This window comes from Phycodurus eques, chromosome 17 (assembly GCF_024500275.1).
Source record: "Phycodurus eques isolate BA_2022a chromosome 17, UOR_Pequ_1.1, whole genome shotgun sequence".
Lineage (NCBI taxonomy): Eukaryota > Metazoa > Chordata > Actinopteri > Syngnathiformes > Syngnathidae > Phycodurus > Phycodurus eques.
In genome coordinates, this window is record NC_084541.1 from 20162931 (window position 1) to 20188866 (window position 25936).

At 44.4% G+C, this 25936-nt stretch overlaps 3 protein-coding genes across 4 annotated transcripts; 1 reads left to right on the forward strand and 2 right to left on the reverse strand.

Annotated features, from left to right (window-relative positions):
* Positions 1 to 508: 508 nt before the first annotated feature.
* On the reverse strand, positions 509 to 6010 carry LOC133415771 (short transient receptor potential channel 2-like). The gene is made up of 12 exons (XM_061702146.1): positions 5339 to 6010; positions 4935 to 5135; positions 4658 to 4822; positions 4219 to 4393; positions 3944 to 4144; positions 3697 to 3859; positions 3521 to 3613; positions 3150 to 3342; positions 2905 to 3032; positions 2729 to 2798; positions 2529 to 2646; positions 509 to 1925 (listed from the first exon to the last, which is right to left on the reverse strand). The coding sequence occupies exons 1-12, from the start codon at positions 6008 to 6010 to the stop codon at positions 1189 to 1191; spliced, it is 2916 nt and encodes a 971-aa protein (XP_061558130.1). The 3' UTR covers positions 509 to 1188.
* A 1113-nt stretch (positions 6011 to 7123) lies between these two features.
* Positions 7124 to 25920, reverse strand: rb1 (retinoblastoma 1). 2 transcript variants are annotated; one of them, XM_061702148.1, is made up of 27 exons: positions 25459 to 25920; positions 24991 to 25111; positions 24570 to 24673; positions 23970 to 24104; positions 23845 to 23883; positions 23709 to 23758; positions 23389 to 23499; positions 22905 to 23050; positions 22722 to 22799; positions 21704 to 21813; positions 21542 to 21616; positions 21008 to 21095; positions 20811 to 20927; positions 20665 to 20721; positions 19870 to 19901; positions 19655 to 19731; positions 19315 to 19541; positions 11705 to 11820; positions 11271 to 11437; positions 11002 to 11147; positions 10816 to 10920; positions 10620 to 10733; positions 9744 to 9889; positions 9643 to 9673; positions 9388 to 9530; positions 9260 to 9306; positions 7124 to 9150 (listed from the first exon to the last, which is right to left on the reverse strand). In XM_061702148.1, exons 1-27 carry the CDS (start codon positions 25557 to 25559, stop codon positions 9080 to 9082), a joined length of 2754 nt encoding a protein of 917 aa, XP_061558132.1. In that variant the 5' UTR covers positions 25560 to 25920; the 3' UTR covers positions 7124 to 9079. The 2 variants fall into 2 exon arrangements, with proteins under 2 accessions (XP_061558132.1, XP_061558133.1); XM_061702149.1 differs by lacking the exon at positions 25459 to 25920 and adding an exon at positions 25192 to 25281.
* LOC133415774 (lysophosphatidic acid receptor 6-like) lies at positions 13246 to 15041 on the forward strand. The gene has a single exon (XM_061702150.1). The coding sequence runs from the start codon at positions 13469 to 13471 to the stop codon at positions 14564 to 14566; it is 1098 nt and encodes a 365-aa protein (XP_061558134.1). The 5' UTR covers positions 13246 to 13468; the 3' UTR covers positions 14567 to 15041.
* Positions 25921 to 25936: the final 16 nt, after the last annotated feature.

Below are 25936 nucleotides of genomic sequence, written 5' to 3' on the forward strand. Positions count from 1 at the left end.
AATATATATGAACGTTACTTGAATAAAGTCGCTGTAAGAACTTCTACTATTTTCAGAATTAAGACTTTGATGAGATTTTGTTTTTAAATAGAAGAATAAATTCAGACTTTTTACATGCAAAAGTTGTTCCCTCTTTATTCTTATAATATTATGACTTTATTGCAATTAAACTGGTGTTATTCCTGGTAAATTACAATTGTTTTCTTGTAATATTCAAATGTTATTATCATTCTTATGACTTTATTCTCATAATTCTATTACCGTACTTTATTCTTGCAAAGTATGTTGTTCCTTTTCAGTGTGAACTCAATACTGTATTTGTGATGAAGGCATGAATATATTTTTTTTCTTCTTCTTCCCCCCCCCAACTGGTCTGTAGACTCTTGAACGATCATCATTGCTGAAAATAAACGGCAAAGGTGAGGAGGCTTCTTAAAGTGATACTAAATCCAATCAAAGTCTGGGTCATTTGCACTTGGTGATATTGTCAACAAACACGACTGGACACTTTATTAGATGCATCTGCACAATCGAATGATATCCAATGCAGGACCATTCAAATATCATTTACAGAAAACATTGTTCTGATTGTTACAATTTGTTGTTGTTTTTATTGTACTCGTACTGTAATATGCAGTGGTGTAGAGCTGCGGAGTGTAGCTAAATAAACTTGCGACATATTCAACATACTAAATTCAAATCAGTGGGAAGAAAACATCGTATGCCGCAGCATTGTAAACAAACAGTCAGGTTTGATGGTTTATGTAATGACATACAGGAATAGTGCGCAGTGTTATTGTGGGAGAAAAAAAAGTTATGTTCGTGACGTGTAACTGCAGAAGCTGAAAGCAGTTTAAAGTCTGTCTCACGACAGCTACAAATAAACAACGCCAAAACCATCGCAGTCGTGCGGTCGCTATAGTTAGCGGGCGCCAGGAGCTTCCACAGCGGCAGGTTTTTCCAGTGGAGGAGCTTGTGATGCAAAGTGCCGTGGGGAAACGCTTCAGGTGATGAATTAATGAAGGCGACCTCGCGGGAGCGCAATATGCGATGCGAGCTCACACCTGCGCTGGTAAACTTCGGCATTGCGGGCAGACACCGTAGCCGTGTTGATGAAATGAGGAGACAGTGAGAAATGTGACTGAATGCATTTGAATTGTGACGCTACGAGACCAACATCTTTCTCCGCTACTTTCGGGTTGCAGTCTCATCAACGGCGGCCTCGCCCTCTCGGGAACCGAATCCCGTGTCCCTGGAGCTGCTGCTACCGTAGGGCGAAGGTATGGTTGTCTGGCTCACGGGATTTTCACCCCCATCACAGCCCTCGTGGATATTGGGCTCAAACTGCGGCCCTTCCATCCATCGGGCCGCCACATTTTTTTCTTGCAGCTCTATATCTTGAAACGCGTTCTCTGCGTCAGCCTCCTCATTGCTTCCTGTTTTAACTCCTTTGTAAGGCGCAGTATCGGCAAGCTTTTCTTCTCCTTCTTCTGTATTGAAAAGTGCTCCCGCTGTGAGCTCCTCTTTGGATTGACCGTCAGAGTCTTTATCCAGCTGAACTCTGCCCTCCTCCATCTTCAGCACATCACTGCGCGACGCCAGCCTTGACCTCGCCTCCCCACGTTCGCCCTCGTGATGCACGTCCGGCTCCTTTTCTTCCACGTGGCTTTTTACTTCATCTTCTTCGTCCCCTCGGTGGTGCACCGTTACGTCGTGCGACGCCAATTTGTCATCCGGATGGCTGTTAAAGCCTCTGAAATTGTTCCTGGCGCCGAAGATATATTTGCCCAGGAAAGAGGAGGCGTCCTCGGACGGCGCAGCGGCCGCAGGGTGCCCCTCGTCGGCCGAACGCTGATGGACCACTTTCAGGTCATTGTGCATCCTCGCCATGGCTTTGCTCAGCTCTGTGATGCGATTACCAATATCTGATGGGACAATATTGCGGGAATGCATTTGGATTAGTTTTGCATTTTTGTGGCTTTCCTATTGGTATCTGCTTTTAATCAAACAGAGTTTTCGGTCTTTATTTATTTATTTGTTTGTCTGATGGAGAGTCTAAACACGGCAAAATGCAAAGTTTGACTTTCCAAAGAAAATAATGCTCTGTCTTGTCTGACAACACCAGATAAAAATGGATTTATGTTCAAATAATGTGACGTACGTTAAAGTACAAGCACAATCGTGAACATATTGCTCATTTGATATCACTTCAGAACTAGTTAAGATCTTACCATGTGTAATAATAAGACAATAGCAACAAAAATATATCTATTCTGCTCGTTGTTCAGGGGCAGGGAAGACGTTTTATATAGAAGTTATAAAATTACATAAACTGAATGATAAAAAAAAAAAAAAACGTACTTATTCATGATTGGCACTGTATGTAAGATCAAAACCTCATCAACAATAGCAATAATATAGCCGTCAAGCAGAATGCACTTTTGAACCGAATGTCTTGTTTTGGCCAATAAAGACAAATGTTATCAGTGAGATAAAGTTGCCGCCTGACAATGGCATCCACGCGTTACCTTTTCTCTTGGTCTCTTCAAACTCCCTGCGAGCCGATTCGATGTATCGCTGCACCAGAGCTCTGATCACCTGCTGCCGGTACGGTACCCGGCTGTCCTGCGAGCCCTTTTTCTTTGACTCCAGACATAACAAGAAATAAACATTTAGAAATATATGGATATGCAAAATATGTAGATTTTATTGTCACACGAAATCTTACCAATGAAGCTATTGGTGGGTACTTTGCAGAATTACAATTAACGCAACAGCAGATACGCCTAAAGGTGCCCCTGATAGAAGATTCCGAAGAGACTTATTGAGACAGATGGGGGGGGGGAGAAAAAAAAAAAAAAAAAATTATCTTGCCGTGCAGGATTGGGTTGTTTTGACGCTCACCTTAAGATGTAGAAGAAAGCTTTAGGGGAGGGGATGATGTTGAAGGGGACCGGCATGGTCAGGCCTTCTCTGAAGTAACTGAGATACAGCTTCGACCTGGCAAACTTCCACTCCACATCTGCATCGTCCTGAAATCACACGCTAACATGTAAGCGTGTTGCTACCATGGATTCAAATGTAATAGTAATTTACAAAAAAAACAAATACATTTACTGTAGAGTCGTCAATAGACTGTATCCCTTTACCTCAATTTTCTGAAAGGAGTTGGTGATCATAGCAATGAGCATGTTGAGCAAAACAATGACGATGACGAGCGTGAAGATGCCGTACAGAACCCGTCCGACAAATTCCGCCAACACGAACTGCGGCATGTCCACGTAGTCCTGGTTGGCCACGCCGAACATGGTCCAGAACAGGAAGTGGAACGTCTCATTAAACCTGCAAATGAAAACCAAGTCTCGGAACAAAATATCGGCCTGTCTGATATATTGGATTTGTATTTCTTTTTCTTAAATCACATAGCAATGATGGCATAGTTCATATATTGCGCCTTGCTTGAATGTTTATGTGTGAAGTGCAGCAAACTGGCACAGCTTTCGCTCCTTCTTATTCTCACCTGCCAAGATGTGGCGAGATGACATAAGGGACGTAAACGTTGTTGATGCCGCATAGGAAGGCCGTTCCAATGATCATCAATATGAACATGAACCTAAAGGCGACACGGGGAAAAAGATCAAGATGCAAATGTGAGGCTGCGTGAAGGAAAGGCGGCCAAATAACGCTTGCTACGACCTCATCATGTCATCGATCATCTTCCCGATGGAGATCTGGAGCGTTCCCAGGGACTCGTGAGCGGGGAGGATGTAGGCAAGCCTTGTGAAGCTCATCATGCTCGTCACTGCGAACAGAACCTCTGCAATCAGCTGAGGATCCTCCTGATGCCAGTCGTCACGTACTGACAGCGAGAGAAATCAAAGAAAGACGCTTATTGAGAAGAGTCGCTTCACCCGATGAAGCGATGCCCCAGTTGCTTTCCTACCAGTCTGCGTGAAGTAGACACACTCCTCCGTGCCATTCGTGTCAAGACAAAGGAATTGAGCCTTGAGCGTGATGAGCACGCGTAAGGCGAAGGAGGCCAAGTACATGCTGAGCACCATCATGTCCAAGCAGTTCCACCAGTCCAGGAAGTAACTCCTCAGGCCTTCGATCCACACTTCCTTGCACTCGTACCAGAAGAACCCTAACGAGACAAGGCACCTCACGGCTCAAGCGCAAGTCGAGCGGCGTGGAGAGCGAAGGAGAGTGCGCACCCACCGACCACCCACACCATGTGGAAGGAGCTGTGCAAGATGTTCTGCTGCCTGGAAGCAAACGTATTCCGATATATCTCCATGGTGATGGATTCGCCCAGCAATGTGATGAGGAACCATAGATAGGAGGCAGAGTGAAGAAGGAACTTGATCACAGGGGTCCTCAGGATCTTTCCCACCTGAAACAGAGTGTCAACAATGAAACCAGATTATGTTTCAGCCACCCTGCAGCATATGGAAAGACTTTGGCTTCAGCTCGGGCAGTGATTTGTCCCCGTTGTTCCATTTCGTGGATGTTGCAGGCTCATGGCGCGATTATGTTGTCTACGTGGCCGTTTTATTCTCGAGAAGGCGATAGAAGTTGTTGCTGTTCTCCTCTTAATCAAATAAACATGGAAACGACCACGGCCGGCAACAAAAAGCAGAGAACTGATTTTTGTTACCTTTGACTTTGGTGCGATCCAGTAGGCGAGGCAAAGGAGGGGCATGGTGAAAAAGATCCCAACAGAGACAAAGAGTTTCCAAGCTGTCGTGCTGCCTCTCCAGCCCGCCAGGTTGCCGCACCAGATTGAAGACAGCACTTGCTGGCAGATGGGGTGGGCGACAAACTGCTCGATAGCAACAACACACACACACACACACACACACAGGCCAATGATGATGAAAGTGTGCGAGTGCACGATCAAGTCTTGCCAGTCTCATCAGTGCATCTCCAGCCACCTGCTTCTGGTTGTAGTTGACGGCGAGGCGCAGTCTTGACAGGTCGGGGATGCCCTCCTCGAAGGCCTGCTCGTCCAAGGCGTCCCGGCTCTCGTCTCCGCAGCTGTTGAGGATGGTGCTCACCTCGCTCTGGTTGCGGCACATGCCCAGCAACTCCACGGCAAACTCTTGACAAAGCTCTTCCAAGCTCAGGTACTGAGGCTGCTTGGGAAACGGAGCACAGGGCAAGAATGGTTGTTTGTTTATATGTGCCCTGCGATTGGCTGGCGACCAGTTCAGGGTGTGCCCCGCCTCTCGCCCGAAGATTGCTCCGACTCGTGCTGCCCTCTGACCTGTGAGGCAGCCGTGCTAAACACTGACGCGAGAATCAATCAACACAGAAAAGCGAGCGAGCAAGCGCTGACCTTAAACTCCGGCTCCTTCCGAGAGAGTTTGCGGAGCTCGCTGCTGAGACTGAAGGCGCTGAGCATGGCGTCGTCAGAAGTGACGGAGAGGTAGGCGCGGCTGGCCATGCCGCGGTAGGTGTTGATGCGGGACAAGGAGAACTTGAGCAGGTCGTACTGACGCCCGTTGCGACATTCCAGACAGGCGCAGGAGATCTCGTGCGGCCACGGGATGACGTGACCCTTTTGGGTCAGCACGGTGACGATGTCGTAAAGATCTTTCTGGCACGCCAGGGTCAGCGGGGTCACGCCAGGGGCGAACTGCGAGTTGTCAACGGAGCGGTCAAAGATGGCTTGAGAGAAGGAGCGGACATCCATCTTGTTCCCTTTCTCCTGATCCAGGCGGTCCAGCAGGAGCTTGACCACTCGCGGCTGGTTGGTGTCCACGGCGACGAGCAGGGCCTCGTGAATCTGACGGAAGTCGAACTTGACCCCCTGGAGGAGGGCATCCGTGACGCCCTCGCTGGCCAGGCGGATGGACAGGTTGAGGGCCTCCCTCCACAGGCGATCTTCAGAGTCGTCCAGCTGGCGGACGATGCCGTCGCCGGTCTTGAGCAGGACGCACACCAGCTCCACTTTCCCTTCCCGGATGGCGCCGATGAGCTCCGGCGGGAACTGCATCTTCCTGTTCATGATCTCGCGCCATTGGTCCGGCTGACAAGACAGCACAGGCACGTTTGTACCGCTTTCCATTGATCACGCAGGCGTTTTTGTCAAATGAAAGGCGGGTGGAATAAACCAAACTCTCCATCCAGCGCTTGTCCTGCCATCTAGTAGTAGAACATTTACTTGTTCTGCCTGCCCCTATATGTTGCTGGCATAGATCGGTGAACACAAACATTCTCTGTAGTAAGTATATCACAATTCTCGGAACAATTAAGTGTAACCCACGACACAGCTGATGCTCTCTCATGCTGCGGCGCAGTCGTTGGGAACCACTGGTATGGACAAAAAAACATTCACACTCGTATTCATACAGTAGCGATGGACAGTTCACTCATACAAATATTAACCTGCATGTTTCTGGATTGTGGAAAACAAGAGTCATGAAAACATTTTGACACAAGTCCACGAACATGAATAGGACTACTCACCGTGAGGTTTTGCATCGCTCAAACAGAAATGAACAAATCTGAAATGATCCTGTTCCAAGAAACGGAAACAGATTGTGGCGATACATCAGCCGAGCAAGCGCTTTTGGCGTTCTGTGATCATGTGACGCTCTCCGTAAGGAACATCAACACCCCGTGGGGATCCAGCCAATTAAAATGTTGCTGTTAAAACTGCGGCCTCCTCCATTGAAAACACAGCCTGGGTGTCAATTAGTGGTTGCGACTGTACAGGCGGCAAATCTCATCATTCCCTGGAGGGAGTTGAGAGAAGTGGAAAAACAAGGAAGACTCATTGCTACCAACCTTGGAATTGAAAACAAATAACGTCATTTTGTCACATTACGGTGCCCACAACAGTTACATGTTGAGATCATCATCATATGATAATTCCTAACAAATTAAGAGGTAATGGTAAAGTTCAGGGACAATGTGGAGCGAGTGGGCTATTGTGGTCATAATTATCAGCCGCAGCTCTTTCAGATCAAAAGTTCTGAACGTTTTAATAGACTACCTGTGTCAAAGTGAAGCATCTTTCCCCCCAATGGTGTACAGCCCTGCGCTGAAACTAATGCTGTATTGTTACATACAGTATGTTAACTTCTTTGCTGGCTATAATATTGTAATGCTAAAAAAAAAAATAGCATAGCATGGCGTATTTGCTCACTGATTTGCAGATTTTTCCACTATGGCGAGAAGTTAAATGCAAGAGGATGAAAAGTCTGACTCATTCTACTAGGTTGAATGACTTCAAACAGTAGGAGGGGGGGGCGGGGCGCTAACAGACTGCTGAAAACATAAATTGCTGTTTTGAGCATGTGAGTCAAGTGAAAGATCGGTTTCATTTACAGATTCAAATTTCGGTTGCCTTTACCAAGACGCTGTGTTTTATTGGTTCGTAATGAAATAGAAAGGGCACTTGTATGTGGCGGTGGCACAACACAGATGTTATACAGTGAATCAAATGATTAAGTACTTTGTGATGTGCTTCATGACAAGGCTCAAGTGCAAAGATGAACTCGAATGGAGCGAACGGTGTGGAGTGGCACAAAATCACAGAACAAGTCAGTACCGTGAAATGAATATTGAGAACAATTTCAAGAAGTAGCTTCATGAAAGCAAAATTAAAATGTCGTTTATGTTTAAAACTGGTAAACAATATTTCGAGAACTTTTTTTAACAATGGTAGGATTTTGAGGAAAACAAAACAAAAAAACTACTTGGACAGTAAGTAAGTAATTGAACACTATTTTTGAGTTCAAACAGGTTCAATAGGTGCTTCCAAATTATGCAAAAGACAATTAAAATGCAGACGTTGGGAAGCCTCATGTTTTCTATTAGTATCCAAATAATAATCACAGTGCTCTGCAAATTCTCAATTAAAATATATATTTTTTTTTCTTTTTTAAAAAAAAGCTCTATACACCTTTAGGGTAATTGAAACCCCATCTATAGTGCAAATAAAATTCTACACACCCCTGTTCAAATACCAGGTTTGTGTGATATAAAAAAAAAAAAATTGACCAAGATAAATCCTTTCTAAACTTTTTACATCAATGTGACCCACCACCTGTAGAATTTACATGCAAAAAAAATCCCACTCTTTTAAAGGGTAAAAAGTAAACTGAGATAATGTGGTTGCACAAGTGTGCATACACTCATAACTGGGGATGTCTCCAACTAACTCCAAATAAGGTGCAGCTGTTCCACTAGGCTTTTCCTGACATTTTGTTGCTTTTTAGTAGAGGCCTGAAGGTTTTGAGCAAAAACTTTCTGGTATTTGGAACTGTTCATAATTCCAGGTCCACCTGAATAAAAAGATCGGATGCTCTGGAAGCTCTCTGTGGATCATGGTGTGTGTTGTAAGATGTGGCGACAAAAATCTCACGAAAAGCCTACTAAAACATCTGAACTTTATTTCAGTTAATCATACATACTGGAAATAGTGACTTTCATTTCACTTAAGTTTGAATCTGATGATCAATTAATTATCAAATCAGCCACATCCCCAGTTCTGAAGGTGTGCACACTTGTGCAATCACATTATCTCAGGTTATTTTTGTACTTCCCCTTTGTAAAAGACTTAAAAATCAATTGAGTTGTACAGGTTATAGTTCTACACGTTTGTGTAAAAAGTTTAAAATTTATTTTTCTTGGTGTAATTTTATTGTATTTCAAAAACCTGGCATTCTAACAGGGGTGTGCAAACTTTTTATATCCACTGTTTACTCATTTAACAATTGCTGCATCATGACTGAAACATTTGAAAATTACACTGAAAAATTCCCACGTTGGTAGAAAGACAAGTCAGTTTTGTGTCACTCTCTAATGCTTACAGTGAGTCAAACGCAAATAAAAGCAAACGCACCTACGCTCACATCAAACAAACTAACAAAAACAAAAAAAACGAAAAAAAAAATAATCGCCATTTGGTTAACCCCGTACCCCCCAACCTAATAATATGCACATATTATTCCTTAGAGAAACATTAAATACAAACTAAAAAACACTCACTAAATGTACTTAAACTCTGGTTTCACGTAAAACGAGCGTTTCCATTGTGCCCGACAGCGCTTGGACAGCGCAGTCGGTTTTAGTGCAGCTCCTTGCGGGACTCCGCATCCTCCTTCATCTTCTGCTCCTGCATGCGGCTGCGGGCGGACGCTGCGTCGAAAAGCAGTCGTGTGTTAGAGGGGCGGCCGACTGAGGAGCGCTAACTAACTATTTAACTAATTTGAGAATGCGAATGCAAACAGAGCAAATGTTTACTCACTCAAATCATTAAGCCTCTGGATCAGTGTTGAATCGCCATCAGATTTGCTGTTTAAAGAGGCCACATAAGATCATTACATCAAAAGAATGTTGTTGTTTTAAACGTCATTCACGGCTTTTTTCACCAACCTTCCGTCGGGTTCATCTTGCCCATCAACATCAAATCGTAACCTCTTCAGAGGCTTGGGAGTGGCGCCGTGATCCGAAATTCTCTTCAAGGAGCGATCGCTGCTGTTGACCATCTGGTTGATCTTTTGGAAGCGATTGGGCGTCTGCAAAAAAAAAAATAAAAAAATTTAAAAAAAAAATTTAAAAAAAAAAAGTTCATTAACACCAAACTGCGGAATATGTTTTTCCTGGTAAACAAAACAAAGAAGTATATACCCCAAATGATTCACCAATGGAAACCAGCATTCTGCGGAGAGACAAACGAGGTCAGTCAGTCTGGCATTGACACTGATGCGCTTGTGCTGTGAGGCGCTGACCTGCTGCGAGGAGTCATGATGCCGGGGGAACGCGAGCTCTTCATAGGCGAGATGTACACATTGTTGCTTCCTGGCACACGCAGAGGTGAACTGGGAAATTTATAAGGGCTGCGCGGGATTTGTGGGATCGGAGAGAGGGTAGGAGGCTGGAAGAACACAAACAACCAACAGAGTAGAACTAACCTGACTGTCGGAAGGTTTCCAGTCTGGAGAGCCTAATTTACTGACTACGACTACGACTAGCTTTGTTTTTAACACTATAGGCTTCAAGCAGCAGTTTGTGCGCCCGCTTTGCAGCTACAGGGCTCTGTAGTGGGCAGCATTGTTGTCCCCCAAAGCTCGTGGTCAAATCGGCCACGAGCCCTTGCGTTCGTCCGCAGCTCGTTAAGGAAAAAGAGGCACGGAGTGAGATGTGGAGACATTTTGCTTACACAGCTGACTGTCAGAGCAAGCCAAAAGTTACCAACTACAAACTAAACGAAGTCCGCAAAGCCACACAGACCATAGGAAGGAACAGACAAAGCAGTCAAACCGCTTTAGGAGCGGCATCGTCAAGAGTTCAACGAGCGACACGTTACAAAATGTGACGCATTTAAATGGCTTAACTTCAAAAAGAAGTCTATGCTGCAAAACCTCAAAATCTTACCAATAATATTTTTCTTATTTCTAGTCAACTAATCTGATTATACTTAAAATAAGACTCATCGCCTCAAAAGGAATTTATTTTTAGACCATTTTTACTTGTTTCAAGCTCATTTTTCATTTTTAAGTAAGGGGGAAAAAAAAAAAAAACTCTCCACCGGAAATGTTTCTCCTTTTACAATTGGAAACGTTGAAAAAATTGGGGCATCATTTGTACATAGGAAGGTGTCTTACTCTTGTTGACGCATACTGCAGGATGTTGGTTTTCAGCCTCTGCATGAAAACCTCGTTGTAGAAGATGATGATGGAGTCGTAGTTGCCCTCTGTGATCAACACATGCTTGAAAGTCTGCCCGTGAACATACACGTCAGGTTAGATTAAGAAGCCTGCGGGGGGGCATTAAAAGATGAGGCTCGAAAGACGGCGTCACCTCCTGGCTGGTGTTGGGCATGTCCTTGTACGACGACACAATGGTCTTGAAGCGCAGATCAACACTCTTCACTTTGTATATGGCGTACATGGCTGACATCATCAGCTAGAAGAGAAACACCGGGAGAACGTGAGAGAGCCGCTGAGTGAAGATACGAAGACATTTTACTCCAAATTGTCGGGCTACCTGGTCGAGGTGACGATCTCTCATCAGCTCGTACTTGTGCTGCAGAGTGTGCTGGAAGAGCGTCCAGATGATGGGCTCCAGCTCCGGATGGGAGGACAGGAGATACGAGCAGAGCATCTTCAGTCTGGTGTAGGCCAGGCGGTACACTACACGGAGGGAACCAAAGGTGAGCACAAACGCGAACAAATGACATTCCCTAACTAGCCAGCCGTCACCTACCAACTCACCACCAAAAATAAAGTCATTAATACATTTTTAAAAAATCGTACATTTCTTATAGAAGAGGCTAAGTGAGTTGGACTTCGGGTGCCGAGGGTTCTGGCCCACTGCCTGGGGGGCGGGCTGGCTCGGCGGGGGAGGGGCAGCCTGCGAGCCGGGCGTGGCGGGGGAGTCCGGCGGCAGGATGCGCAGGCACGGGCGAACAGGGGACAGATACCTGACAGAAAGAAGGGCGAGGGAACAAAAACAGATTCTTTTCTTACACAGTACATTTCGATATGCAAGTGCATTTAATCACTATTGTTAGTTGTGCTACATTTTGGGGCAGCTGGCAACCTCATTTTTTTTTTATATAGCTTACTTTAATTCCCCTTTCACTGATAAGAGTGCAATCAAAAGTGACAAGCTCATGAAATTCAAGATTGTGATTCATGGTGGTTTTGCAACATGTAACTATTGGCACACAGCGGGCTGGCGGACTCACAAGTCGGCGGCGGTGTGCTCGTGCTTTAACGGTTGGCCGAAACTCACGGGCGTCTCCGCTTGCTCCACTGAGCCACCCTCTTGCTCCTGCTTCAAGAGCTCGAAAAGAGGTGAATCCTGCGAGATGCAATAGAAAGCCGCTTTTGAAAGCGATATCACAGCCTCTGAAAATACCACTTTATTCAAAAAATAATAATAATAATAATAAACCAAAATCACTTGGGCAACTAACAGTCAACAGTGTCTGGACTCGTGAGGAAGGACAACCATTTCTCCTCACTAGAGGATACAGCTTAGGACAATTTAGAGTCTGCAATTAACCCAAGAAGCATGTTTCTGGAATGTGAGAGGAACCGGAGAAAACCCCCACGAGCACAGGGAGAACATCATGCAAACAGGAAGGTCGCAGCCTGGATTCCAACCCCCAACCTCAAATTGGGAGGCGGCTGTGCTAACCCCTCACCCACCATGCCGCCTGGAAAAGTTAGATGTTTGGATTAAAGTCGTTTATTTTACTAAAATTGCACATTTCCTACCGGGTTAAAGACATAATTAATCAATTTATTTGTTTTTAAACCATTTTTTAACTTTTTAATCACATCATTTTATTTAAGTAGTTGTACTTCTTGTATTTCTTTGTACAGTATAAATTATTTGAATAGATCTGAGTGATTTTATTTGCTGTGGCCCTTTGTTGTCCTAGCATTACAAATTATCTTTGCAAAATGAAAAAAAGTCAATAAAAAAAAAAAATAATAATAATAATAATACCCAAGCCCAGTCTGCTCTTGTAGCTGAATGTGCTCCATTTGGAGAATAGCATACAACGTGTAAAGACGTCACGCTGATAAAAGCACCATGTAAATTTTGCTCCGTGGAGTTGCAGGCCGGCTCTGGTTGTTATTTCGATAAAGCCTGAGCGGGCCATCTGAAATTCCCTGCAGCCATTGCAGAAAGATTATAGCACAAAAAGTTTGAATTTCATCGGGGGGGGAGGTCTTCCTGCCAGTCCTTTTTTTTTTATGTGCAGAAAAAAATTATAATCAACATGGTACTTGATTACGCCAGATGAGCTCATGCGGCTACGAGGGCGTGGCCTCCACTCAGCGCCTCACAAAACAGCTGCAGGTACAGACCTGAAACTAGTGTGCTCTTCTTTTGCAGTCTGATCCCATCCTGCTAAACCCATAAATCTGCACGGCAGCTGACAGATTCTACGGCACTCTTCAGTGACGCATGGTTGGTAGCAAAGTCCAGTGTTGACTTTTATTAGACCAGATTGAAACAGTACTTTCAAGAAACCGAAGACCATAAACACAGTCCAGTGTTGACTTTTATTAGACCAGAGTGAAACACTACTTTAAAGAAACCGAAGACCATAAACACACGTCGGCAGCAAGTTTAATCAGCTTAAAAAAAATACAGCACACGCACAAAATTTGAGGTGACTGCAAAAACAGCAGAAGTGGGAGGATGTGGCCCAGTGAACGCTCCACCCATTTCTTATGTCTTGGCTCATCTGACACGCCAGCAGCTTGCAAAAGACCTTCAGACCGAGCAGGCTCACATGAGGACATACAACAAGAGCCATTTTGTTAAGCTGTGGAAGCTTCTTCAGCATTTTGGGGCCATTTTTCGGTCCCGGTTGAAATGCAAACAGAGGGACTGTCGCAGACTGGTGGATAAACAGGTTTGTTGACTGGCGATGACAGAGGACGACGACTCCACTCTGTGAACGTTACAGACTCACCAGCTTGATTTCAAAATGTCCAACACCAGTGCCGCTCACACTTTGATGAAATGCAACAAGAGCGACGACTTCAAGTACCCTCTGTACAGCACAGTTTTCAGCCTGGTGTTCGTCTTCGGATTCCTCTTCAACCTTGTGGCTGTCTACATTTTCGGGTGCACGCTGAAGCTGAGGAACGAGACCACGACGTACATGGTGAACCTGGTCGTTTCGGACTCTCTCTTCGTCCTGAGCCTGCCTTTTCGGATCGTCTACTTCATTAAACGGGAATGGATGTTTGGAAGCGAGCTGTGCAAGATTTCCGTGGCACTTTTCTACACTAACATGTACGGCAGCATCCTCTTCCTCACCTGCATCAGCGTCGACCGCTTCCTGGCCATCGTGCACCCGTTTCGATCCCAAAAACTTCGGACTAAGCGGAACGCCAAACTAGCTTGTGTTACAGTGTGGGTGTTGGTTCTTTCTGGAAGCATCCCCACTGGGTTCCTTCTGGACACCACATCACCCAAAAACGTTAACGCCTCTTCCAACTACTGCTTTGAAAACTACTCCAGTAACCAGTGGAAGTCCGAGTTGTCCAAGGTGGTGATGTTCATCGAGACGGTGGGCTTCGTGATCCCGCTGATGGTCAATGTTTTCTGCTCCGTGATGGTTCTTCGGACTTTGAAGAAACCCCAGACCATCAGCCGGGGCGGCAGCATCAATAAGGCAAAAATCCTGAGGATGATCATTGTGCATCTGCTCATCTTCTGCTTCTGTTTCATTCCCTACAATGTCAATCTCATGTTCTACTCTCTGGTCCGGACCAAAGTTCTCAAAGGATGTTACGCGGAACATGTGGTCAGAACCATCTACCCCATTTCACTGTGCATAGCCGTGACCAACTGCTGCTTCGATCCCGTTGTTTATTACTTCACTTCGGAGACCATTCAGAGCTCCATCAAACGCAAGTCCACCGTGTGGCACAACGGCGTCAAGCTCCTCGACAGATTACATGGGGACAGCGCACAAAGCACCCCGAATTCTACGCCCAAAAGTCTGGCCTTGAGGTCTCTGAGAAGCAAGTGCCCAGACGCAAAGAGTTTACAGTCGCAAGACAACTCTACCATGTGACACCATAAGAAATCCAGCACGGACTGTTGGTGAAAAATGCAAGGACTCACACTGAAACAGTGAGCAAGAACAGAAGACATTGTTTGAATGGACACTCATTTGTGGGATTTAAGACATTGACCCTTATTCAACCAATACAAATGACGACATCGGGCAGGATTAAAACTCATGCCAAGATGACAAAACGAACAATTCTATACAATACTTGCACTGACCTGCGACCATTTGTATGAGCGACTGTGACTGAACCAATGAATGTGTACGCTTCTGAATGTTTTTTGTTTTTGTTTGTTTTGCACATGAAATGTAGTTGTCTTGTTCTTCTGTGCTGAAACCAGTATTACAGCTGCTTTGATGTACCAAGTAGTTTCAATGTACTTGTGGCCTCTCTGAAGGCTTTCGGGAACTTTATTGAGTGGTACACCACCCTCAGACAGCTTCATTCTGAGAGTAAATAAATCAGTTAAGAAGTGAACTTTGCGGTGTCGCAAATTCCTTTTTTTTCCTTTTCTTATGCGCCACGCATATCTGTGTCACCAAACTGTAGGTCTGAGTCATGCACGCTTGCGTCACAACAGTAAGTAGTGTGGCAAGCCGATGCCACAAATGCACAAAGACTCAATAGCTTTCAGGTGTGGTCAATGATTAACAAAACCCGAGTGCAGGAAGTCCTCAAGTTACGACGTACTCGACCTACGACGTTCGGACGTTTCGACGCCCGTGCCTCGTCCGCCATTTTGTCCCCAGCACCATAGTGTTTCTGCTTAGCGAGTGCATAGCGCTTGTCTGTGTTTGTGCGTCGGGAGTATCTTTGCCTTTTTCGCCCTCCTTTTTTCACACTCTCAGCAGCAATGGTAAGTACAGCATCTTATTTTTTATTTTGATTTTAATGCATTTTAGTTTCTTTATACGAAGTGTTAACCTTTCCTGCTGCAGTCACCCGATCGTGATCGAGAGACGCAGGTGAGACGCCTTCTCCGGTGCCGAGGTTGTCCCCCTCGGGGTTAACTCCCTTCTCTCGTGGCACAGCTCAGCTGGGTGGCGGCAACAATAAAGGCACGACGCACCGATTTGCCGCTTTAACGGCTTTATTAGCTCCTCTGCACATTCGACGTCAACGGCTCCGCCGCTAATCGCTCCTCTTCCCCGGTCGCCGTCACTACACTTGCCACTGTACACGCTCGCACCTGCGCGCACTCCTTCCTCCTTCACAGTCCCGTCTCACTCGCACATCGACGCACATTATTACAGTATTTCGACGTAAATTTAGACTTTACGTGGAAATTCGGGTTGCGTCGCCAGCGTAGGAACGGGACTCGTTTGTAAATCGAGGACTTCCTGTACTAGGCGACAGTTTAAAAACATTACCAATGGTCATAACTGAAAAACTCAAGTGAAACAATTGCTTCTATCTATCTGAAAATTGGAACAAGTGCCAAGTAAATGTCCAGGTCAAATTAAATGGAGGGAATCCTATTTTGAATACCTAAAAATATATGTATATATTATATATAGCTCCAGTTTATTTATGCATGACAAATGGTTCAGACTGTAAACTGACAACAGCACAAATTGGACGTGGTGCACGAAAAACATGTTCATACTTGCAAAAGCTGTGACAAGCGTGCTGCAAGACTGAGCGCTGTAACATTCCTGTCAGGAAGCTTTGCCCGAGGGTCTGCTCTGACACGGGGAAACGCCTCACTGCCTGTAAAACGTCAGCGTGCGAGCAACAACACGCCTCCAGAAATGTGCCGGATTCCTGACCCAAGCGGACGTCACCTGCACGCGATTGCAACCACGGACGATGACAAAACCTCAATGACTGAATGAAATATGGCATTATTCCTTTCCACAAACTCCAAAACTCATTTTAACCCATTCAGAGTTAATTAAACAAAACGAGCACTAAAGGGCTGAAAACGACAATATAAAGAATAATGGTGAAATATAAAGATATATACACTTTGTAAACCCCCTGCTCTTCTCAATGTACATTTAATTGTGAATGTTGGTCACAGTTCGTTTGGAAACGGTAAGAGGTCGATATAAGGCCAACCTCAAACAATGTGACTGGCTGGCTGCCGAGTCAAGGTTCAGATGAGCACAATGCACGCACGGCGAGAAGAACAATTTCTGGTGTGAGGGAGAACATGTCAGCACAGATGCGTTCTGCAGCAGCGTCCTAAACGTCTCCAACAGCTGAGGGGAAAACTACACTGACACGGTGTCACCGAGACATCCTGATCAGTAAGGACCTTACTAATTTCAATATCATCAATACACAGAGAGTTGAAAATTAGTCAGGTTACTGGATTTTAAGACCAAGAAAAACGTTATACAGTGCTGAACATAAATGAGTACACCCCTTTTATTAGATTTTCTGTGAACCCGAGAACAATTTTCTGAATTTTGTTGATGATTAGACTCCCATGTGGTTTCATTTTTGTGAATTAGAATTTTGCAAAATTCTCCTTTGCTAGACTTTTCATTGGCGTACACAAATGATTTTGTTGGATAAATAAAACATGTTTGCACTATGACAATTTACATCCAATGAGCCAAATTTGTGGGAGTATTTTGTAGTATAGTATGCCATAGAAAATATACATTGGGAAAGGAAACGAGATTTTCTAACAAATCTGTTGGGGTGTGCAGTACTGATGTGGAGCCCTGCGTGTTTAAAAGTATCTTTTATAACATTACATGAAGCTAAAATGGTTGCTTTAAGTCCCTTTTCTCGCCGCTCTCGAACGCCGCGAGCACGTCCGCCGGATGCGCTGAAACCGTCCGCCGCTCAACTGTCAATTAAACAACTGCTACTTGGAAAAAAAGGATGCAATATATCCCACCAGACTTTTCCACAGCTCAACAACGAGGCGCTCTAAAGTGGCCATATTGGCGCAAGGCTGCTGTCCAAGAGTTGGAGGTCACATCACACTCCCCCCTCCCTCCCCTCCTTGCTGTCCCTTCGCTCTCTCTCTCCCGCTGCGTGATGTGCGCACGCTCACGGCCGACAACAAGGCGCTCTAAAGCGCGCACGACAGCCTGCTATCCGAAGGGAAGATGTATTTTCGCTGCGTAGGCATAGCTAGCTAGCTGTACGCCGCAATCGCAGGGCTGGGCAACTCATGCAGGATGCCCAAGTGCGTCGCTGGGCACTGTTTTAGCCACGCTCCAAACAAAATCATAAATATGTAATAAACGTGTCGTTTTACACATCACTTAAGTATCTGCCACAAATTGACCTCACTCTTTTCAAACACCAGTGTTTGCGTCTTTCACGGAAAAGGAAGGTAAAAGTTAATTGACAAAAAGTACTGTTGACCACCATCAAAGATTAAGCCAACAGTGTCTGTTGCAGCTGTGTGTTTATTTCACCTTTGGAAATGTACACGCCATAAAGTGGTGGACAACTTGGCTTCATTTACCTGCCAGCGATTTAATTGCGCCAACAGAAGCTCATGAATGTGTTCCATCTGACATTTTATGCTGTCGTAAAACAACCTAATTTCCTACAGGGAGAGACGCCGGGGTTTACAGCATCTTTTGAGTCATGAACAGCACCGCACCGCACCATCTACCTGGTCAGCCTCTCGACGGCTGACTCGTTCTTCGTCTCTGCCACTCAGAATCGACTACTACCATCAAAAGGCGCGGGCGACGTCCTCCAAAATGGAAGATGGTTGGAGTCCTGGCGCAGCGTACTGCCAGCTCACGTTCACACTCAAGTACATCAGCCTGTATGGGGGCCTCGTCTTCCTGGTGTGTTATCTCTGTGGACCGCTACTTAGCTGTAGTGCGTCCGTTGGCATCAGCGCAACGCAGGGTACGCATTGCTCGGCTGCTGAGCGCGCCATCTGGTGTGTGGTGGCAGGACCATCGCTGCTTGCCAGACCCGACCTCACATTCATACTAATCGCCCTGGGTGCGGCGACGGCCTCGTTCCCGCTATCCGCAGTCATCCCCCTCGACAGCTATTGCCCGGGTGCTGACAACAAATTGGCAACTTCATAGTTGTCCACTCCACTTGCATTAATGTTCATTGCGGGAAATGAGCAAATATAGCATTTTAGACCGGCATGTGCACGAGTCACATCAGAAAGGTTAGGATAGCTAATAACGCAAAATACATAAACCTCTTATTTTCTATATTTGGTACCACTGGGGAAGCACTTTGCCCTAATAGTCAGCACGTCCGCCTCACAGGTCTGAGGATCTGGGTTTGAATTTCGGCGCCGGCCTTCCTGCGTGGAGTTTGCATGTCCTCCCCGTGTTTGCGCGGTGCTATACAAAATGGATAAATGGATGATACCATCAGCGCTGCAGCTGCAAACTATAACGCTACGAAATAAATCTTGGTTTTCCAAATAAGCCAATCACAACAGGCCAGCATAAGCATGTGACACAAGCGTAACCCAGATCATATGATGGGCCTTGGCTTTGTGCACAAGGCATAGTAGCAAGCAACATTTCATGTACTGTACTCACCCTGTACTGCCTTCAATGTAGAATGAATCCTCGTTCCGACACCGTTTCAACAACATAAAAGCGCACGAGACGTAACCAAGTTCAGCCCGCTTGACTTTTACTAGTTCAATAGTTTGTTCACGTGATGCCAGCACAGCGCCATCCCTTATCCTCACATTCTGGCAGGTCTAGAGAATTATGATATGATAAATCCTGGACTGGCACCGAAATTGAATGGATTTCACCTGTGTGCGTGTAAGTTGCTAAACCTCACTGACCGTCTTCCATGCAATTCGTTCCATGATGAGGTTCTCGCAGGTCTCCAGATGTTTGACGATGTCTTTGCTAAGAGTTGCGTCTGCTTTGATAAAACTCTCGATGACTTTGTAGAAGTCGAAGGCACTGAGGTTCAACACGTCCAGTATCCACGGAAAGCACAGGTCCGCTTCGCCTGGGTCGCCACCACTACGTCCGTGATTGTATCCCCCAGTCTTAAAACTGCTCTCTAATCGTTTACAAGTGAAACACTGTTAGTGAAGCAAAATGTCCAAGGCTCCAGGCTAACATGATGAGTCCATTTTTTTTTTGTGGTACTTTTAACAAACACGAAAAACACACCTCCGTATGTTGCCATGACAACCTCCAGAGCACAGGCCAAGAGCGATGTGTGGAATGTGGAGTCGTTGAGGAGTTTACTGGAATGGACGATAAAAGAATGAAGGCCAATAATGCTTCATCAAATATTAGAACAAGACAAGGCATGAAGAGGACTTTCAACAGTCAAGTGAAGTGGAAATTAATACACAAATATAAAAGTTTGAAATCATTACTACCTGAAATTTTGCACAGACAGTCGTTTCTCTTCCTACGGAAAGAAAAAGTAGCATCATGGAAAGTATTTTAGTATATGAATCAGGTGATTGATGATAAAGTTAACGTAGGTTTCAACACCTAATATTTTGAAATAACAGTTTTGTTTCCTTACAGATACTGTGCATTACTCCCTTCTAAGAATATTACAAAAATGAGGTCAATTTGGGTTTGACATCAAAAGCATTTATTTACATGTGGATCAGATTCAAAACTTAGTTGATGGGACCTTGGCCGACGGGAATGTTTTGTGGCCCATGTGTGTCCTATTACATTGATTATACAAACAATACCTAGTGCTCAGTTTCAGATTTGGGTTTTGCCTATGAAGACTACATTTGCACTAGTTGGAGGTGTAACAAACACAAAAAGAGAGCGGTGTCTATGGGTACAAAACCAAAGAAGACACGCTGACAGAACGCGGAAATTCAGTCAGACTTTGCACAAACTTTAGCCATAGCCAACAACTTTTGCTTTCCCCAAAAAAAATACAAATAAAAAAACAAATGGCCACTATCATCGAAGTTGTGTATCAGATGAAATTTTAAATACCTAGAAATAAAACTGAAATTTTGACTTCTTGTCTCATAATCAGCCCGCGACCCTAGTGAGGAGAAGCGGCTCCGAAAATGGATGGATGGATGGATGTCTCATAATCATATTTTGATGTTGAATCCAAACTTTTTTTGTTGACAAAACTAGATTCCCTGGAATACAAAGTGACAGTTTTCATGAAAAAAACAAAACAATTACAGTACCGATTTTAGCATTGCCTCCATGACTTTGTAGTAGAGTTTGACACCAAGGGTAAACCTCTGATAAACAAAACAAACAAACAAACAAAAACATTCAACACAATACGTAGCACAAATGTTGCTGAGCGTCTATTAGCGTTAATGTGTACCTGCTTTCCAAGAGTGATGCAGCGCGGTCCAACGGCCTCAGCAAACCGCTGGCTGAATTTTGGTCCCATTGTCTCCAAGCGCTTCAGCACGTTCTGAGTGGGGTCCACGGTACAGTTCTGGTAACATTAAAAAGGGGAAGGACACACATGGACATCAGCTGACATTTTAATTATTGCTAATAACTGTGGAGGCGCACCTTGAAATAGGTCGCTAAATTGGTAGACGGCCGGTCGCCACGAGACGTGAGGTCTCCCCTCAACTGCTGAATGGAGGTCATCGCAGCTCTGATGACACAAAACAAACAGCAGATATAAAACACATTTTTAACAACAGGCAGCAATAATCTAGGATGTTGTAAAGAATTTTCACGAATCATCTTTCCCTCACATGTAGGCTGTTGGTGTTTCTTTAATCAATTGCAGGGTGCCGGACGTTTACCAGCAGCAGAGACGCTTTGTTTGTATTTTTTTCATATTTTTTTTTCCCCACACAAAAAAACAATAGTTCAAATAATATTTGAGCTGCAGCGATTATTGAAGTGGCTGACGCACCCGCTGACTGATTGGGGCACGGTGTCTATTCGACCAGAAGCTATGACTTGAGGCAATAGTCAACTTTCAGACATTCTAACCCCAAAAACCAAAGCTCAAGGCTCACCTTATGCAACATAACATCCCATTCGTTTGTTTTTAACAACATGACTTCAACACCTACTTTATGTGATGCTCACCTAATCGGAGTCTGAGGGATAGGCATGGAATCTTCTTCCAGCATGTTCTTCTTTGGTGTTCTCTCCACTTGTACCCTGGAAGGAGGATGTGCAAATGAATGTTTGCTTGTTTTTTTTTGTTTTTTTTTTACCAGAAGATAGTTTGAACTTTAAAATCCTTACGCTTCCACTTTAGGCACTAGAAGCGTCTCATCACTGTCCAAAAACAGCCGTGCATCAATGTCTCTACTCTTGAGGTAGTGCTCTTCGTACTGCTGGTTGACGCTAGCGGGCTGTGGTGACAATTTAAGCTTATCAGAACAAATACACAAATATATTGGCAGAGGAGAAAATCATACATGTACAGAATATGATCACAGTTACAAAAAAAAAAAAAAACATGTTAAGAAGCTATATGAGACCCCACTTGTTTCGTCAATTTCTTGTTCATTTTAATTCCCGGTACCACTCAAGGGATATAACCTGAAGAGTACAATAAACACGACAAAAATGCATCTGATTCCATCATACTTGATGTCCCATTTGACACGGTCTTCCCAGTGATTTTAGTTATGATCAAGAAATCCTGGCAAATGGATAGATATCAGCACTATTTTGGTTGTCCTCGTTAAAAATGTCAAAACAAATGTCCCTTTAGTTGTACCCGCCATTACAAATGAACAACTGGAGAAACAAGGGTGGCCTGATATTTTTTCCCGTGACTTTAGATGTTTGTTGTAATACATACGTTATGGTAAGTTTTTACGTTGATGTGAGAAACCAATGAAATAAATATGATTTATATTATTATGTTTTCTCTGGAAAATACTTACTTTCATTTAACCAGAAAAGGTCATCCATACCAAGGCAAAGCGGGATATATAAATCACTTCTAGAGATTTCACAGAGATTATGTTTGTGGGGGTCGTAGAAAGATAAAATTGTTTGGTGTCCTCCAAAGGTGTTGGTATGGAAAGGTTAGCAAACAGTGGCACGCCATCTTGCATAAAATCTCGAGTCAAAATGTTACTGGCAGGATGTGGAAAGCGTCACAGATAAGGAGTAGAGACCATAACAAACAGCTGTCAGGCACTCACATGTCCGACAACTGCGCGGCCGGCAGGAAGTGAGAACTAACGTAAACAGTGAGAACACACTGAGGCTAAACGGTCGTCATTGGGACAACGCTCGCAAGACGTACCTGAGGAAGACCAGGAGATTTGGGAAGATCCAGAGACACCAGGAAGGCAGAGAAACTAGTCTGATACACATTCTTGACCTACAAATACAATTAGCACCAAGAAGCGCACGTGGGGTCAAAAACAGAGGGCACATGAATAAACTTTCATGATGAAGTTTATCGAACGTACAGCACAACACAGACCTCATCTATATTGCATTCATTCTCCTTGCACAAGGTTTCCAGAAGCAGGACGTCCACCTCTGGCTCCACAAGTCTCGCTTTGGCGTTTTTCTGGTTGCGCCGAGACGTTCGTGTCACGGGGCTCTGAACTTTGCTGATGGCTGATTCTTAAAAAGAACAATAAAGACTTGATTTTGTCCACTGGTTGAACTGGACACGTTAAAATGGGATTATTACCAACTCAACACCACTGCAGCCTGCAACTCTACCAAAGTTCAACACTGTTGTTTTTTTTTTTGTTTTTTGTTTTTTAAATCTCAGGTTTTAAAAGCTATAAGGAAGTAAAATTTCATCCAAAGGCAGAATTTCTTCTGGGTCCAAAGGCACAAAATGTGATAAGATAGAAAATGTGCAACAATTTCCAACCTGACAACAATGTTGTAAATGTCACATTTTGCCATTTTATGTGAATTTTCAAACTGCAACCAATGAGGTGACGTCTTACGGTAAAGAGGCTGCAGTAGGTCAGGGGGGCATCGCTTGATGAATAACTCGAGCGTGCACAGCAGCAACTGAAACGATATGACCAGGTCATCTTCCATCTGCAAGGCCCGTCCTGCGTGAGAAACATCATCGCAGTTTTGAGGCCCACTGTTAGGCAACACGAACAGACGTATCAGGACCAAATCATTCCAAACCAGACACCGGAACCAAAAAGGAAGGAAGAGTGGGGGGAAAGAGCACTGAGCAACAGGGAAATAATTCCAACAAGAGTGTTAACACCTTGTCCTGATCGCGATTAGTGTTTTTAAACACTTAACTGACCTTTGGCCAAAAGAAACATCGTCCAACAGGTCCGTAAGATCTCGCTCTCCCTTGGAAAACCAGAAAGTGAATCACTGGAAATCAGGAAAGCCTCTGCATGCAAGGTTCAAAACACGCAGGAAAGTGTTCAACTTACTTTGGCTCCGGGAACACGGCAAAGACTCTTTTGCACGTCCTGAAACAACAAGTATTACTTCGGGAAAAATATTCATCCTTCAAATGAAGCCATCTTTAACTACGCCGGTAGGTGTGTTTACTCACTTCTCAAACCTCTGGTAAAGAGCCAGAGTCACGTCGTATTTGTTCTCCAAGCGTGTCAGCGCTGAATTCACCTTCATGCTTATTGTGTCCAAGTTGATGTCCAATTTTCGAACCAAAGCCACAAACTGCTTCACACTAAAAAGATTTGTTTAGGGTAAAAAAATAAATTAAAAAAAAAAACCATTAAAGATACAGAAACAAGAAACGCTAACAAAACAACAAAAAAATAGTTCAGCAGAAACCCAAATAATTTTCCTAATTTCATTGACTCATCTTATCAATATCAAAAATTTTGCCGCTAGGGTAGTGAGGAGGGGTGAAATAAAAGAAGCACATCTCAGTGTACTGCAGTGCAATATTAATACAAACATGTAAAGTACCATACCGTCCTAAAAGCATTATGAAAAATGTATTGTGTGGGGTGTTAGACTACATCTAATGTTGTACCAGTGAGTACCGTTTGGAATCGATCCATTTATCAATCTTGGCAAATACGTCGCTGAGAACTTCCAGCAAACCGACGTTCAGAAAAATGTTACTCGGCAGAATGTATTTGCAGGCAATGCAGTAACATTGCGGGACATTATCGTGAGTACTTACTTCATTGAGATTTCTTTCAGGACCCGAGTTACGGTGAAGGAGACGGCGTCCATGTCGGTCACAACCACGAACAGAGACGCACCCCACAACCTTTTTTCATCTTCCTAAAGTCAGATGGAAGAAAAGTGCACACTTCAACACTTTTGGAATCACTGAACAATAAATTAAATGACCAGAATCTGTCTGCAATGAAAATGAGCTGGTAAAACAAGGCCGTTCAAGTCTAGACGCTTCTAGTGACTAAATACTGGGTTTTGAACATGCCGAATGATGTCATTTATTTCCAATATAGGCCTAGATGTTTTGTTTTGTTTTTCCAGCTTCAAACCACTAAACGGTTTTAAACCGACAAACGCGAAACCAACTGCTATTTGGCGAGAGGGGAGCAGATAAAGGAGAAGAGTATTAATACGGTACGTACAGCAAATTCATTCAGGGACTCTTGAAGACTTTTGTACATCTTCCAGGTCCGCTCACAAACCAGATCAGACACATGAAGGCTCTTGCACAGAGCAACAAAGTCGGCATCCTTGTCCCTGTGCCTACAGAGAAGAACAGACAGAACGCACATTATAAATTAGAAATTGAAGAAGAAAAACAACAACAACATTTGGACTAGTACCTCTCTAATAGTGTCAAACATCGTGAAGGGCGGAACTTTCATTACAGCTCCTTTTTATGTTGCGTCCCCCTGAGCTTGAGTGTGTCTAATGTTGTGGGCTGTGAGTGAATGTTTACTGTGGGCGTAGACTTCCACAGAACAGAAGGAGGACGTAGCTAGCTAAGGTGCTCAGTTGCTTCTGCAAAGCTAACGTCCGCGTCAATATCAACGTGACTTGGAACTGCGAGTTTGCTAAATGGGGACTTGAATGACATTTAGGCGGCTTACTTTTTAAGCGACAAGTCGGGACTCGTTTTAAGGTCCGGAGACGAGCTGGTTTTCGCCTCTTTGTTATGGGTCGTCCCGGCACTCCGCCTCTTAGGTGGCATCCTTGTATCCCACTAAAAAAAAAAAAAAAAAAAAAAATTGTTTAAGTATGTCAAATGGAAGAAACAGATTTGCGTGGAAATAATTTAAATCCCAATGCGGCGAGTGTGTTCGGGGAACACAAAACTTGGCTGACTCGGACTTCCTGAAATGGTGGGCTACACTTCCGTGAGTGTTCGATTTGCTCCACGCTGGATTGGAGACACCCGACGGCTGGTTGGATGAAAACCAACTTCATCGCTTGATATGACCATTGTCATTTTTACATGCCCCGTAACCACTGTGCCACTGTTACCGATATTAGATAGCAGATACTGTATGTTAGGGCCAATATTTTCCCGGAGGGGCACCGCATCATGACGCGCCCGGAAGACTATCA